The 16,835-nt window shown below is 36.9% G+C and overlaps 1 protein-coding gene across 4 annotated transcripts in view; it reads right to left on the reverse strand.

Annotated features, from left to right (window-relative positions):
• Window positions 1-16,835, reverse strand: part of cacna1c (calcium channel, voltage-dependent, L type, alpha 1C subunit) — a 285,783-nt gene that overhangs the window by 115,319 nt on the left and 153,629 nt on the right. For all 4 annotated transcript variants that reach the window (XM_066724501.1, XM_066724502.1, XM_066724500.1 and 1 more), the window contains exons 3-4: window positions 8,735-8,874; window positions 4,028-4,167 (exon numbers count right to left, since the gene is read on the reverse strand). In XM_066724501.1, the coding sequence (XP_066580598.1) occupies window positions 4,028-4,167; window positions 8,735-8,874 (280 nt within the window). The remainder of the gene's footprint in view (window positions 1-4,027; window positions 4,168-8,734; window positions 8,875-16,835) is intronic.

Below are 16,835 nucleotides of genomic sequence, written 5' to 3' on the forward strand. Positions count from 1 at the left end.
CATCAGACAAATACATTTGTCAGTCAAAGCTGCCTATAGGCCACTCCACATGAAACACAAACAGCCCCTTCCTGTTTCCTGTTTGTATATATTGTACTGTGCGGATTGATTCTTCCTCTTTGCCATTCGTCCAGGACGTCAACCTGAGGTGAGAAATAACTTTTCCTTAATCTTAATATTACACTCGCCTTGACTGTAATTTAAGTAGAAAAATGATTGAATACTGCTTAAGTATTATTACTTTTGTTTTTGTACTGACTGTGTACTCTGTGGCTCCAGTCGCTTTCACTTTGGCAAAATTATATTGATTTATTTATATATACCTTACTATTACAAATACACATACCTTATTTGTAGTGTATATTGTGTAGTCACTGTGGTAGTTTTTGGCCTTAATATATACATCAGGAAACAGGAAGTTTGTATGACAAGCGGAGCAGCCTGTAGATAACTGATTGATAGATAAAGGTGTCCATGGTAACAGGCTTAACGCCTCCCCCTTGGGAAGCTTTCTCTCTTTCAGATCTCCAGGGTTGCATTCACAAGCTATCGTTTTACAAATTCATTTGTGTATTTGACTCATTCATTTATACTACTTGTGCTTGTTTGTTGTACTCTCTCTCTCTCTCTCTTTCTCTATCTCTCTCTCTCTCTCTATATATATATATATATATATATATATATATATATATATATATATTTTTTTTTTTTTTTTTCATGTTTTCATTCTTACAGATATTTTATCGTGGCAGTAGTAAATGTGCTGGGGTAATAGTCAAAGCAACCACGTACTATACGTGCTATAGACACGTGCTATAGGTACTATAGATTAAAAATTAAGATCTCACTTGTACTTCCTACAAAGATATGTGTATTTATAATAGGGGGAAATCTTAATCATATAATCAAGAACCATGTTTTCAAACAAAAGACATTTGTTTAACATAAAAATTGGGCTGTTTATTTCGGCTGTTAAAAATTGGGTGTATATCCAACAGCAGGACAAATTTAATTCAGGTCACTGTATATCCGTTTAAGTCAGGTAGCCTTGTTAAAAAATATCAACATAATAGCTTACGAGCTTTGACTGTTGTATTACATTCCAGGTACCAACTAGAAGTTTGTGTAAGCATACATTGTTACAGTTGATCTAATGTACAACCACACTCACCACTGTCAAGGATTTAATGTTTTTATCGAAGTTTGGCCATCTAAGTTTGTAAATGTAAGTTTTTAAATAATTGATGCGCTGATTAATTATTGTATCTCTATAGATACAGATCTATATTTCTAACAGACAAGGCCCTATAACATTCTTTATAAATATCACTAAAAACAAAGCATACCTTTCAACCTATGCTACAAACGAGCAATGTAAATATAATACAAAATATGTTTTAATTATTTAGTTAATATGGTCACAGCAGTTAGACTAATATTTAACTGGGACCAGTTGTATTCTGTCACAAGGTATAGTGCTGGTGGTGTAAAATGCATGGTGATTTTAATATTTTTGCTATCAAGAACTCTTGGGGGGACACAAACATGACATTGAATGTCACTCCCCCCCGCCCCCAAACTTCCAAACCATGCCTCTATTTTCAATATGGCATCACACCTTTTCCATACCATAAAAATAGCAGTATAAGTGCTAAGGAGGAATAATATTCTTGAAATCAGCCTGAAGTGGCGGTACGATATTGAAAGCTGTGACTCTACCGCAACGCAACATTTTAACTGGATATGATACTAACAATATGAATTTGCTAATAATAATCATTCTGTGTAATAGATCTGCTCCCTGTCTGTCCCCCTCACTTTTACACCCCAGGTGTGCCACCCCTGACTTCATGAAAAATAAATGTATAAGGAAAGCCTTATCAAAGCTGCAGGCAACAAAGCAGTTGTTTGATTTGAACAGAAAGGAAAAACATAGGTGTTTCATTAGTAATGTCTTGAAACCACAACCATTTACACAGGCCTTCGTAAATCTGTGAAAAGCAAACTGAAAATTGAAATCTCAACAGAATCTAACACCAAATAGAGTAATAGTTGATTTAACAGATTAGGAGTTGAGATGTCTCTGAGACTAGAACCTGTCATTTTAATAATTGTGTACTAGAACAATGTAACATTAGTAAATTGCACGTTCACATCAAGATCAATGTCATCTAATGCCAAAACAGAAGAATATTCAACTATAATAATTATTAAATTAGAGGTAATTCTTACTTACATAATGATCAAATTTCACCAACATACATGTTATATTTATGGATAAATCATGTTGTATTTTAGATAGTTTTATGTACAATTTGGCATATATCCTGTCATCTCTGTCCACGTAGAAAGACCTAGATCAAATTATTTTATTCAGTAACTGTCAACTGTTAATCAGACTTAATGTATCATAAAAGAACACAACAATTAATTAATTAATTTAATTTAACTTTTTAAAGAGATATATTTATCTCTTTGGTGAGTTCACTTTTTCATAATTAATCTCTCCAAAAGCATGTACAAAAATATATATTTAGCTAACTAGGATCCATTTCCAGGTAAAAATTAAGACAAAAGAGAAAAAGAAGAATTAATTCTTGTTGTAATATATTTCACTCGTCCTGTGATTTTCTATCAATTCAATTTTCATCAGGATTTAATAAAACTAATGCACATTGTACACTCTCAATGTCCTTTGATGAAAAATCTTGCGACTCCAGTTCTAAACTCAAAGACACTGCAAAAACAGTATTTGTCTTTCAACTCTACTAAATTAACTCCCTTTGGGCTACTTTACTAATCATGAATGCATTTTGCACTACAGTGAAAACAATCTACAAAATTTATGTAAGCAACAACCTTACATTTTGTAGAACCTTGTGTGTTTAAAAGAATGGGCAGACAAAAGTATGTTGCAATTAAAGGAAGACATGCCAGAGAGAAGGGGTAGGGGGGTGTGGGGCATAAAAACAGAGAGAACAAAGATAGAAAGAGAAAGAGAGACAGAGATGCAGATGGAAAAAGTGAGAGTGTAAAGGATTCCTGCATGTAGGCTGGCACCCAAGTAGACGGCTCCATCTTGCCCTTGTTAGTATGAGGGTCTTAGTGATGAGCTACATTGATTAACATTTGCAGATTAACTTGGGAGGGTGTAAAAATAAAATCATTCTACTGTATGGCTGATACTGCAAAAAACAAACCCTGGGGAAGTGCATAGTAAAACATATGGTACTGAAGTGTTATATACATCATTAGTTGATAAGCCCATTCCAGGCTGGATAACAGATAGAAACCATATGGTTATTACAAAAATCCTCCAAATTAAAATTGATTTGAAATTGTGATTTGCATCTGTGCCTCCAAGATCCTTGCTTGTCCGTTTAACTTCAAAGCAGAACACACTTCAGTTTTTCACTTTCTGCTCTGTCTCTCTTTTTCAGGAGTATGAAAGAGATATAAGATAAGTTGTAATACAATTTGAATTTAAAAATACAATATTTATTCTTATTACGATTTCTCTTTAATTTTCTATATCAAATACTTTTACTTTTCCAAAACTTTATCTCTATCCTGCACATCAATAGCCCAATGTATTATCTTTCTAATTATTGATTTGATCAACTAGCACCAAAGGGAGGAAAGACATGGCTAGACAAGCAGATATAAACAACCATGTACTAGCAGGATATAAAAAAAGGTTAAAGCTTTAAATGAGGGTGCAAAAATGCATTTGTAAAGTCTGTTAACAGAGTGTCAAAAGCTTACAGGTATTTGTTCCTACTGATGATTCTTTGTATGTTATTAGTAAAAGTTTTCTCATATGTAAACTCCTTGTAAATGCATAATGCATTGATAATAGCTTGGTTATTACATATGCAGTTACTACTTCTGTGTGTGTACCCTCAACTGAAGTGCTACCAGGAGATTTGGTATATTTTAAGAACAATAATTGTCTGTATCCACAATATGTATTGGTCTTGTTGCAGTTGGGAGGCCTGCACTGTGGTGCAGAGAGAGTGATACTCACTGGGAACCCCAGATACCAGCCTCAGGGGACGCAGGACTCGGAAGGCCCGCAGCGCTTTCACATCGAAACCTGCCGCTTTTCCACCAATCGCAGTCCCTCCTTCTGCTTTGGTGGCTTGTTCTAAAATGGCACTAAAAAGCCTAGAAGCAGTAAAAAAAAAAAAAAACAACACAAAAAAAACACAGCAATGATTAGTTTGTGTAAACTGATCCCATCAATATTAAAAATAATAAAGCATGGCTTATAATTTGAAGTATTGTAATCAATGCAGCAACAACTTCAACAGTCCAGAAGGAGCCTAAAAACTAACCAAAACAAAACCAAAATGATAGGTGTACATTTCAGCTGTAGTATACTCTATGTTATTCTTCCTCACCCGCACTATTTTGAGTGTTTGAATGAGTCATTATGGAAATAACCTTTCCCTTAAAATGCTCCTCTAAAGGCATTCAACTGCACTTTAGACATGGTGGACTATCAATTAAAATGAAATAGCCATCTCAAACGCCTTTCAATTGAAAACATCTTCAATTTGGTCTATAATATCCTCTAACGCTTCCCAAACCACCACTCTTTATTGTAGTGCTGAAAACCTGACCAATTAGAGCAGGCAATTAAAAGGGAGTTTTGCAATAGACAAACTAGGCTGTTAAATATGTAATAAATAGAAATGATCGCAATGTGTAATTCTACAAAGCACTTCCATTTAAGAAGGGGGTGCCGTGGTTAGCACTACTGCCCCACAGTGCCTAGGACCCCGGTTTGATTCCTGAGTGGCTGCCTGTGTTGTCAAACTCAGTTTTGTTTCCCAATCCAGCTCTCAGTTATATATTTGATCCAATTACAGGAATAACTTATAATCATCTCTCCAGGCTCCAAAACGGCCAGTGGTTACTCTATCAACAGTATATTTTAAAGTATCACCTGTAGAAATAAAATGTAAATAAGCCTGAGGATATAATGGCCTAGAGAATTTCAAAAAGGTGCATTGTTATTATGAAGAGGCACAGCTATTGTGGTTGATGGAAATACACAGTCTGTTGTCAAGGTAGACAGAGAAAAAATGTAACAGCTTAGCAAGAGAAAGCATGAGGTGATGAACAGTCTGGCAGTTCGATGGTAATTACAGAGGCAGTTCAGATTTGCTGTGAATGTCCAAGAGGAAAGACATTAGTCTAATATAATATTGTGTTGCAGAAAAGGTAGAGGGGAATTTTAATTTGTCCTGTGATTTACTACATTTTGAGTCTAAAGGAGACCTTGAATTTATCCTGTACGGGATGTTCATTCCTGGAGCATTTCAAGTATGCACGGGTGCTGCAATGTCATTAGATACATTTGGCCCTGTACTAAAGAATACATTATGTCTAGAGCAGTCTTTTCACTGAGGGGAATCTCGTAACATTTGCCATTTTCCCCAGAAACCACTATCAATGCAAACAAAATAAAGTATATATGTTTAGATATATATTTATTTGTATTACTTCATAAAATAAGTAAGGACATCTTTATGGGATATTATATGATATTAAATATCAGTTGAAAAGAAGCCCAACTATTAAAGCATTGAATGGACTACCTGGACATGATCTACTTACTCTTTTACCCATGCAACGCTTGTCAGTCAACCATACAAAGTCATTCAGAGACTGAGAGGAAATGTCTGAGTCTTTCATCTTTTTGTTAAATGTGTCTGAGTTAAGCTGAGTAATGGATCTGGGATTTATAGTTTTGGCATGTCCTCTGGCCTCAACAAGAGGGCATTCAATAAACCATTGATTCAAGAATGTAATTCCTTTTGCAGACAATGCTTATTTTGTCATTTTTCTGTGAGTGACCTTAAGTCATTACAATATATATCCAGCCAGGATTCTCTATGAAATTAATACATTGGCCAAGAGTTTATGAAAATATCCCAATTGGATTCTGTAGGAAAGCCACCCTTCTGTGTTCTTTGGTATTCATTCTTAGAATCAGATTAACATGGGTGACAAGTAATAGCAAAGATATCTACATTATAGGACCATTTTCAGGGAAAGCAGCAATGCAATAAATACAAAGTGGACCAATTTGAGAATTTACACATCCAAGAAACTTACAAAGGGTTGTAAATAAAAACTCCATGTGGAATCCAGCAGACTTGTCAATTGTTACAAAATAAATACATTTTTCGAATGAAGAGAATAGGTAGCTATATTAAACTAGAGGCTAAGCTGAGATACGCACTTCGTAGATTCATATACAAATACCTGCATACAACATAAAATGTTAACACCATTGCTATGTGTACAGACTTGTTTTTCACTTTAGCTGTACAAATGATCATTCCTTGTAAATCCACATTTATACAAAATCAAGCATAGTTTGCATAGTACAAACTAGTTTTAAAGATTTATAGTTCAATCAATGAATGAAGATAGATTACATTTTATTTTTAATTTGGAATCACTAATAATTGAATCACAATTTGAATTCAGTAATCATAAATCAACTCGCCACTTTGTCCTCCATGCTATCACAAGAGAAATGTAGACATCATACACACATCCTCTGACATGCAGACTCTTGCCTGTTTTCATACTGAGTTCCCATTGCAAATAACAGAACTACCATATTGTAGGGAAGACTTCTGCAACTCACACAAATTAAATGGCTGCCTCATGTGAGTCAGAAGTCAAGTGAAACTTAGCCAACTTCACATGCAGATGTACACTACAGATCAAAAAGCAAAGATTGCTGCACAGACTGGCTAGGGCAGAGCACAATATTGTTGGTTCTTCTTTTTTCTACTGCCTAGATTACTAATTTCTTTCTGGGTCAAACTAACTCCACTTCTAAACCCTGTTGAGTACTCTGTCTCAGATGCATTCCTATATGTCCTCATTTTACTAGAAAAGCTGTATAACTGAGGAAGATGTGCATCTCACATGATTCATTAACCATATGGATTCCTTCCCATTCTGTCCCCTTAAAGTAACAGCATAACAAACATGTATTTATAAGTTAACATGTTGCAAAGTAAAGTGCAAAATAAGGTAAGCCCCATGCTAAACCCTGGTAGACTTTGGATGTTTTGGTGTGTTTTTTTTAAGACATATATAAAAATATAATAAGGTTTTATATCACTGTAAAAACAAATTCGATATTTATCACGCATGTTTTCATAATCAGTGTTAGACAAACACATCATGTCATGATCATACATTTAAATACAATGAGGATTTACCCAGTTGAGCTTTTATTTAAAATACTGACCAGCAAAAAATAGTTTTACAATCCAATAAAAGAACACTGATGTAAATCTGCTCATAGTGCTTTTCATTTCATTGAAAAAATGTGCTGGTCAACCACAGGATTCACGACGATTAAAATACAGCAATTGCCACAGGTGAAAGCCACGTCTGTGCTGAGCTGGATCAGACAGATGTGAGTGGCTGGGCCTGCCAGGACTGTTCTCGTTATCTAATGTGCCGTCTGCAGCTGAAGTCAAGACCCCGGGAGCTAGGCTAGCCATGAGAGGGCTGGTTAGCCCTGATCCTGTATGCTCAATTTAAAGATTTCATGGTATTAACATTAGTGTCATTGGAAACTGTGCTCTGAGCTATGGCATAATTACCAGCACATGCTCCAGAGAGCACAGTTCACAATGGCAGTGTGGAAAGTGACTGCAGGCACGGAGCTGTCTTGCACAACACAGATGTTCCCTGAGCTTGCATTGTGAGCCGCAGAGGGCTGCCACGCAAAAATACATTAATAAAAATAATAAGGCATGGCATACTGGTTTCTTTCTTTCTCTGTGTCTCTTTTTCCCTTCTTTTTCCATTCCTGAGAAAAACTCTAATCTTCACACCTTATTTGTCACCTACCTGATGGATTTATGGTCAAATGTGTACTGACAGCCCAGATTAAAGGGCTATTAGATACAATATATATATATATATATATTTGTAATCAAAAATGCAGCTTCCCACATTCTAACTAAATTGATATGTCCTTGTTTACAAAGATATGGCATGTGAATACATTCTTCTTCGTTTGTTATACATAAAGGAGTGTATTCCTACACGCTTCACACTGAGAATTAATTTCAAAAGCTGTGTGTGTGTGTGTGTGTGTGTGTATGTGTGTGTGTGTGTGTGGGGGGGGGGTGTTAAACCAGCACTGAGCAACTGAGTTTTGTTTTTAATGTTCTTGCATGGCTAACGATCCATCAAGTCTTTGAGATATAATAAATTCATGTCTAAATCCTTTACCCTGGGTGGCAAATGGACAAAGTAGCTTGAACATAATGCTGTACTGAGGCTAATGATCCATATTGTTCCAGCTAAAAGACATCATTCAACCATTTACCCACATTTCAAGGCTCAAAGCAGGGGCCCACTCCGGCACAGCAAGTGTCAGCATTCATACAAACTCTCACCAAACCCAGCTTAATGTTTAGCTTGGTACACAAACACAAATGTGCTGACCTCTGCCTTGAAATTATGTACTTTAAAGAGTTTTTGCCAATGCAGTTCAATGAAATGTGCTGCTTTCAATGTGTCTGTATGAAACAGGCAAATATGTTCACACAGCCCTCTACAGAGTCCTAGTTTGAGCTGGCCCATTTTTGGTCCAAAGCATATTTGTGGCATTTTACGAAAAGTCTTCAAGAGAGCAAGTCAGGCAAAAACTCAAAAAATGACAGTATGTAAATGTCATACTCACCCTACAACCACAATGATAAAATCTAGTAAATTCCATCCGTTGCGGAGGTACGCATTGGGGTGGAACAGGAGCCCGTACGCTATGACTTTTAAAAACGCTTCCACCGTAAATATGATGAGGAAGAGATATTCCACCCGTTCCTGCAAAAGAGAGAGAAGAGAGAGACAGATCAGAGCTTCTGAGAGGAAACATGGGGCATTGAAGTGGCTCTCTGGTATTCTGGGTAGACACTTCTTGGCACCAAAGGCGGCTGCCATGGATGGAAAGCCACCCTCCAGGGGTGACTTGGTTGTGCAAGCAGTTAACCCAAGCACAAAATTCACTAATGGTTAGAGTGGCCATGCTCCTTTGTTTTTCATCATTGCGTTTGCCACTCACCACTTTAACCCCGTAGTTTCTTTTAAGCCAGCCTTCAAATCCCAGAGGAAGAAAAACACTTAAGCTGGGGAGAGAAGCTGTAAATATCAGCCTACCACAACCATTATTATAAGTTAAAGGCACTTAATAAATCAGTGCATCAGTACTGATCAATGCACTTGCCATGGGAATATCGACGAGAGTATCTCTCCTTGTATGGAGTCATTATTTTCTTTCTCGTCGTTTGGAAGCATTGGCATTTCTACAAACAGAACTCGATAAGAAGGTTTTAATCAACTTTTGCTTCCTTGTACCTACCAGAGAATGGTAGGAGCTATGCCATACATTAAACAATTAGCTTAAAATTATTATTATTATTATTATTATTATTACTATTTTTTGAAGAAAGAGAGAACTTTGTGTCAGATATCTGAATGATTTTGGAGGCAATGATATAGATTAACATCTATTACATTTACATCAGAACTATTCTGTTATGTAGTGGCTGGGACATGCCCAGCATTCTTACAAATAATTCAAATTGTACTCCAGGATGTAGACTTTTCAAAAGTGGCATTAGATATTATCACAAATCAAGGGCCTGATTTGTAAGTAACAATTTAAAATGTTTTGTTACTAAGATTATCATACATTTGTTAACCTCAGTTGAAAAGAACTGGTGCAACAGTAATTGCTTGTCCCATGTAATGTCCTCTTACAGAAATTAGAAAAAATAATTTTCCAAATGATTAACAATTACAATGTTATATCAGCCATAAGACTCACAACCCCATTAACTAACTTTTATTGAAATACATGTATTATGTATCCCTAAGTGAACCTTACTGGTATGTGAACGGAATTAAAAGCAGATTAGTGGACTGATTTAGCTGAGTGTGCGCATTTTTCTACCAAACACCTTTTGTTCAAGCGTCAAAAAACAATCATGTCAGCCGGATACCAACACATCATCTCGTGGCAACTCTTAATCCAATTTTACAATGATAAAAAGCCTCCTCTTATTGAAGAGAAGGACCACTTGTCAACTTAACAATCAACACGTTCTAGTTCAAAAATAGGACAGACAATTCTATTTTCTGTTCTAGCCATTTAAGCAGTGATGTCAACATAAATACACAACACGCTATTGTCAGCCATAGTTGTGGAGTGTCAGACAATTTTTGTTACTTGTTAACTGTGAACTGGTAACTGTTATGAATATACATTGAAAAGCAACAAAAAACAACTTGTGTGTACTGAGATGTATGATTCACAAGTCATTTTGTAGATACACAAGCCCATGACCCTGTTCACTGCTTTTCCTTCCTTCAACCACTTTTGATAGGTACTGACCACTGCAGACTGGGAACACCCCACAAGAGCTGCAGTTTTGGAGATGCTCTGACCCAGTCGTCTAGCCATCACAATTTGGCCCTTGTCAAAGTCGCTCAGATCCTTACACTTGCCCATTTTTCCTGCTAGTAACACATCAACTTTGAGGACAAAATGTTCACTTGCTGCATAATATATCCCACCCACTGACAGGTGCCATGATAATGAGATTTATGTTGTAAGTCGCACTGGATAAAGGCATCTGCCAAGAAATAAAAATAATTATCAGTGTTATTCACCTGTCAGTGGTCATAATGTTATGGCTGATTGGTGTATATGTAATGTTGCCTCATCTGATTCAAAGATTCAGCTGGGGAAAACAAACATATTCTTACATCAGCAATGTACAGGTTTTTAATGATTGCTTAGTTTTATATACCACTTCTATAGAGAAATCTATTTGGAGTTCGTCGATGTTCATTCATGGACTAGGTGAAGTACAGAGTAAAACCAGGGGGTCATTTTTAAATGCATACAAGATGCTACAGTACTTAATTACCATTTCTCAAGGCTTCCTCCTTGTCTGACAGTGCTGTAATAGTATTCTCATCACACGGTTTGCCTCTGGCCCTAGGATGACTTCTAAATATGACTCCGTAGCATGAGGGGTATGAACTGAGACCTGACATCTCAAAAGACTGGCACAAGACACACCCCAGAGTATCAGTCTCTAGGTAAGACTGCTTATGCATAGAGGGGCAATTAGTCAGAAAAGCTCTGACCTTCCACATGTGTCTGATTACTGGGGACCGTTTTTCTTGTTGTTTTTTCCTGAAGCAGATGTTAGGAGCTATTTTGGCTTGGCCCCAGTCCAGATGCGCAAAGCATGTTCAGGGGATTGAAAGTGCTGGAAGAGCAGCAATGCGTGTTCCTGCTGTAGAGAAGACTGCAAATTGCAAAAATAACTGCTTAAAGTTCTGCCCCCCCCAATCACCATCGGCACACACACACACTATCTGGCCTCACCTAAAGATAACAGCAGCAAAAGGGGATATTACACAAGCTCAGGCACATTTGTTGATAGGCCCCAGAGGAGGGCAAAACTAAACTAAAGTTATTACAGACTATTAAACTTTCAGTGACTTTCTGTGAAGGAGCAGACAAAAGTTGGAACAAGCAACTGCTAATCATTTGCTGTAGGATAACAGTGGTTATGCAATGCAGTCAAGTCAACTGTGGTAGCGTTTCTGAAGTTCTTACAGTGTTGACAACAAAGATAGAGAACTGGTTTTACACTTGATATTATCAAAGTTAATGAGGCTTGGTTAAGCACCAAAGGTCTTAAAATATGTTGTATACACTTAAGGCCTTAATTTTGTTAGTTTTGTTTGATTCTTTTAGAAGGATATCATTTGCAACTCCATTCAACAAATACAATGTTTTGTACAACTACTTTAATTGAGTTCTCATAAAAAACTAAAAGAAATAAACAAAGACATTTTAATTCACTGCCAGGAGAACTATTTATACTATTATTTTTTTTAGATTGAGTTAAACTTAAAACCTCAGTGGATATTATCCATAAAATAAATCATTGTCTCTAAATTATTTTCCTGTTGACAGAAAAAGTGTTTTCTCTTTATTTTCCTGTAGGTTTCCAACAGAATATTTTTTTAGCCATAACATCTTACTAAATGCTAAATGGTACAATACATAGGTTATTAAACACTAGGTTGTTTAGCCTTGACACTGCTTAATATGTATTTCCAATATTTTTTGATGATACAGGTTAAGCTACTACTCTGAAGTACTCCACAATAAACGAAAAAGAGCAAAAGAAAATAAGAAATAATTCAATAATTCTTAATTCAATGTTTTAATTCATTTGTGACTGTATACACTATGGAAGTATAAACAAATAATTTGTAACCCATTCAGGGCCATCTGGACACTACAGAACAGGTGGTTAAAAGCACTGACGTATTATACAACATTTTAACCTTTTTCTTTTCAGTATTTATAGTTTCATGATTAAGGGTTGTACCTATCTGAGAGACACAGGCCTTTCTGTCTCAATACACAGCATCATTCTTTATTGAGAACATGAAAAAGGCTGGTTTCTTATGCTGGGCAGTTGCTGAATATTAGGATACTAACAAAAGCTGGATTCTGAGGAGCTGTTGTTTGTTCTAGGGTTTGCAAGTCATACAAATTAAGAGAGTAAGGTGTATACAACCTATTTGCTAACATAACATGCATTCTCAATTTACTGTCATACACAGCTATAAAAAAAAAATACATAACCTATAGATAACATTGGATTACATCCCCTACAGCCTGCACCAGGATCTCAATCCTAATATCCCAAGCCCCAGCCACATATATTGGCTGCTTCCCCAAAAGGTCAGACTGCCTGGCAAGGCTTTGTGGCTATTTGTGCTGTTTCAATGTGTATATGTACGTATATATACCCACCATTATTTTATTTTGTAAGATCCCACACATTGCTTACATTGGAGAAATTATTTTAATGGAATGTTTTGATAGATCTTCACCCCTCATCTCCCAGGATCCCCTGCCCTGCTCAACCCCCAGCTCTGGTGGTGGTGACCTCAGCACATGGGGCCATGGGAACTTGCCTGAACTCCCCAGAGCTCGCACACTGACTCCAGGGCCAGACTCATTGTGACAGGCTGGGTGCCACTGCTATCACAACGGCAAGTTACCCTCCTCCTCCCTCCTACCTTTCCCTTGTGATCTATTGAGTAAGGCTGTAGCCCACCCCCAAGAGACGCCCATTCCCAGGGACAGCTTTCTGTCAGGCAGGGAGCTCTGCCAGATCTGTTCCCTTGCTGGAAGAAACTGTCTGGGAAAATGAAAATAACAGATGCAAGTGCTCTCTCTATATATAGGTATATAAGCATACACAGAAGTCTGGCTGGATGATTAAATAACGTATATCATTAAAATCAAAACAAACAAACAAAAACAGCTCTTCTCAGTGGCATTTTTGCAGACTGGAATTCCATGATGAAAGACACACTTGGACGTGGAGTTTTAAACCATGGGAATCTTCTAAGAGGTAGAAAATGATACTATTGACAGATTTACGACAATTTCCCTTAACCTTGCTGTCTGCACACAAACAGGATAAGATCAGCAATCTCAGCCTTCAGGATTGCTTTCCACTGCTTCAGAGATTAATGGGTACTGGATGTATTGCTCTGTTTCTGAATGGATGGACCAAGGATAGACCACATTTTGGAGAAGTGAGTTCATATCTGGAGATTTTCCAGGTCAACGGAGCACAGGTGCTGTCTATATTTCCACCGCATGGGAATTAAAGAATGGGTTTCCCAGCTTTTTGTGCTCTAGTGCAATGCTGGCTCTACTTTCTCCAAATGAACTTAAATTAACACACTATTTTGGGTATTGTCAAATTCTAGTATTTCCAAACTTTTTAGTAAAAGTCCTCTCCCTGCTGAATGGTATGTCCCTGAAACTTTATATTATCTCCTTTACCACCCGAGAGGCAGGTGATAGAAGAAAGAAAAGGAATAAAATAGATCTCATCACAATCATGCATAGTGTGTCTTCAATTAGAAGAATCCAAGAGCGCCCTACCAAGTAAAGATCAAGTGTTTTGTGAAAGGCAATGAGGTATAATAACACCCCTTAAAAAATTGAAATTTTTCCAAACATTTTAATGACTATGAACAAAATACAGAAGACAACTATGCACAATGGATGAAATGGTGCCTTGCCTTAATCAATGTGGTCTCTTCCAGAGGTTTAGTATCACAGTACTTGATACCGAAATGATACTCAATACTAAAACAATACCATGACACAGAATAATCACTGGGCTTTATTTTTCAAACACTGAACAATATGCTGATAATTGGCAAGAAAAAACTAAATAACTAACTAAAACTAATATATATATAATATAATATATAATATAATATAATATTTCTCTTTTTTTTTTTGGGTGACATCAATAGGAAAACAGATAGCATTTTTGGAAACTTCATACATGATTTACTATCTATGTTTCATAGTAATATTACCCATAATAGCATCCTGAAAGGAGTAATGAGATGTCCAACATCTGAGGGTACATTGCATCACAGTCAAAGTACAGTAGAAAAGAACCTATGGTTTGCTATTTGTGTTTAATTGTAACTATGGTTCTGACAGCACCCTAGTAGTTGTTAGCTGTTGAACATTTTGGGGTCTATGGGGACCAAAAGGATTTGGACCCCCAATCTAGAATAAAAGTAACATTAACCATTTTCAGATAAAGTGCTAAAAGTGTGCACAGTATCATTATGATGACTGAAAAACTGTAGGAGGAGATACACTCACAAAAAGTGGCAGAAGTGAGAATACATTGCATGTAACTGCATGTTAACATTGGTTACAGCACTCCCAAAAGCAGGGTCAATATCATCCAAGATGGTGGACCGAAATCTGACCACAGGGGTCTGACCACACACATTACACTGACAACGTTGTCCAAACTGTATTGGCAGACATGGTGCTCCTACAGAAAACAATGGATTTTACACATCTGGTACAGTCCATTCCTCGCACACAATAATAGAAAGCTTTGATCATAAAGAGTGTTCTGCATTTTCAAAACAAAAGGTGAAGCTGTAAATGCCTGTGTAACTTTGTTATCATTATTATACAGTAAATGACCCCACAGTTCCAAAATCGTAAGAAACTGTTTCAAATCATTGCTTCCTCAAATGTGTGTCTTTTGGTTCTATTCTTGTCTTCTTTTCATGGAACCATATAAGGCTTTGTATGATTTTCCTGTCCTTTTTTAAGAGAAGTTTCACCCTACAAGCGCTTATTTTGCTGCTTATTATGTTATTTACTTTTACACTATTCTTTTCTCTTCCCTCCAGATTACAGTTCTAATGTCTAATGCCTGTTAATCCTTATTTGTTCTCAAGGCATGTTTTTCTTACACATAACCACAGCTAGAAAGAACTGAGCCTCAGTGTGCTGGTTAATCCTTTTAAGGTCATTTTAAAGGAAATAGATAACAAAGATAAACACATAGCTCAGAGTCTGAGGTGAACCATTTGGGACAGAGGAAACTATCCTGTCTTACAGTTGGAAAGAATAAATACAGTTTGAGTACTGTCCCAAAACTGTGGGATGGATGTTACATTTTAAGTATGTATGTATGTATGCATGCATGTATATATTTATTTATTTGCCATATTTGTAATTATTTGATTGTATCCTCTCCAAATGTGAAACTGACAACTGTGATTCTCCTGTGTGGGAGGGATATAGGCAACTACCACACTTGCACCAATTCCTTGGAGTTAAGTGGAATGAAGCCTTCCACTTCTTTTCCAACTCTGAATCCATGGTGCAAACAGCAAAGGAAGTTGCCTAGAAGTTTGTGGGTTCAATCCCAGATGGGGGAAGCTGCAACATGCTCTGTGGCCACACACTGGGGGCTCACATTCATCCAGTAAACTATAGGAGTCCCTGCTGTGTTTAAACTGAGACACTTAAGAACTGTCATTGCAATGACTGATGTCCCACTACGTATTATTGCATTAATAATACTAATACTACTTAAACGACTACTGCTTTACATATACATATACATACATATTATTCATATTATTATTACTGTTGTAGTTTTTAATGCAGTGTTATGAATACACATGTCCTGTAGAGCAGAGAGACCATAACACTATAAAATAACATACAAAATGGCAATAGAGTAGAGTTAGCCTAAATGTAGCTACTGGTTTCTTCTTCTTCTTCTTCTTCTTCTTCTTCTTCTTCTTCTTCTTCTTCTTATTATTATTTGAAATCTAAATCTAGTGTCTCTGAGTGGCAACCAGAGAGAAGAGACTGAGAAAAACAAACGACTGGGCACACCCTCCTCCTGAGCAGACAGGGGCAGTGTCTGTCTGTGAATTCTCTATGCAGACAGAGCTGTTAGGAGCATTTACAGCGCTCAGGCATTTGAGTACAAAAGCTTCCCTCCCCCCTCCTCCTGAACGCCCACTGCCACTCAAGACTGCCCTTTATCAAGAGGAGAAAGCAGCCCGCAATCTCCCTAAGTGTACCCATGCCGGCATAATCCTACAGCTGGTAGACCCCTTGGCTGGATCAGTGCAACAGTTGTTTACTTAGTCCTTGTAAGGCCCTTCCTCTATTCAGTAATTGACAGGGAAGACTTTAGGCTCCTCTAGCTGCGAAAAACTAAAAAAGGCTCATTTTATTTCCAGCCTGCCAATAAACAGAAAGCCCATGTGACTCCTGACAACAATTTTGTCACAGTGCTGCTGAACCATTTAGGGCTGAGTGCTTAGTATGTGGAATGTTTCCTAAAAACCTATTTTGTATTTGTCAGTAATGGTAAGTAAAGTTT

Source organism: Amia ocellicauda, chromosome 15 (genome assembly GCF_036373705.1).
Source record: "Amia ocellicauda isolate fAmiCal2 chromosome 15, fAmiCal2.hap1, whole genome shotgun sequence".
In the NCBI taxonomy this organism is placed as follows: domain Eukaryota; kingdom Metazoa; phylum Chordata; class Actinopteri; order Amiiformes; family Amiidae; genus Amia; species Amia ocellicauda.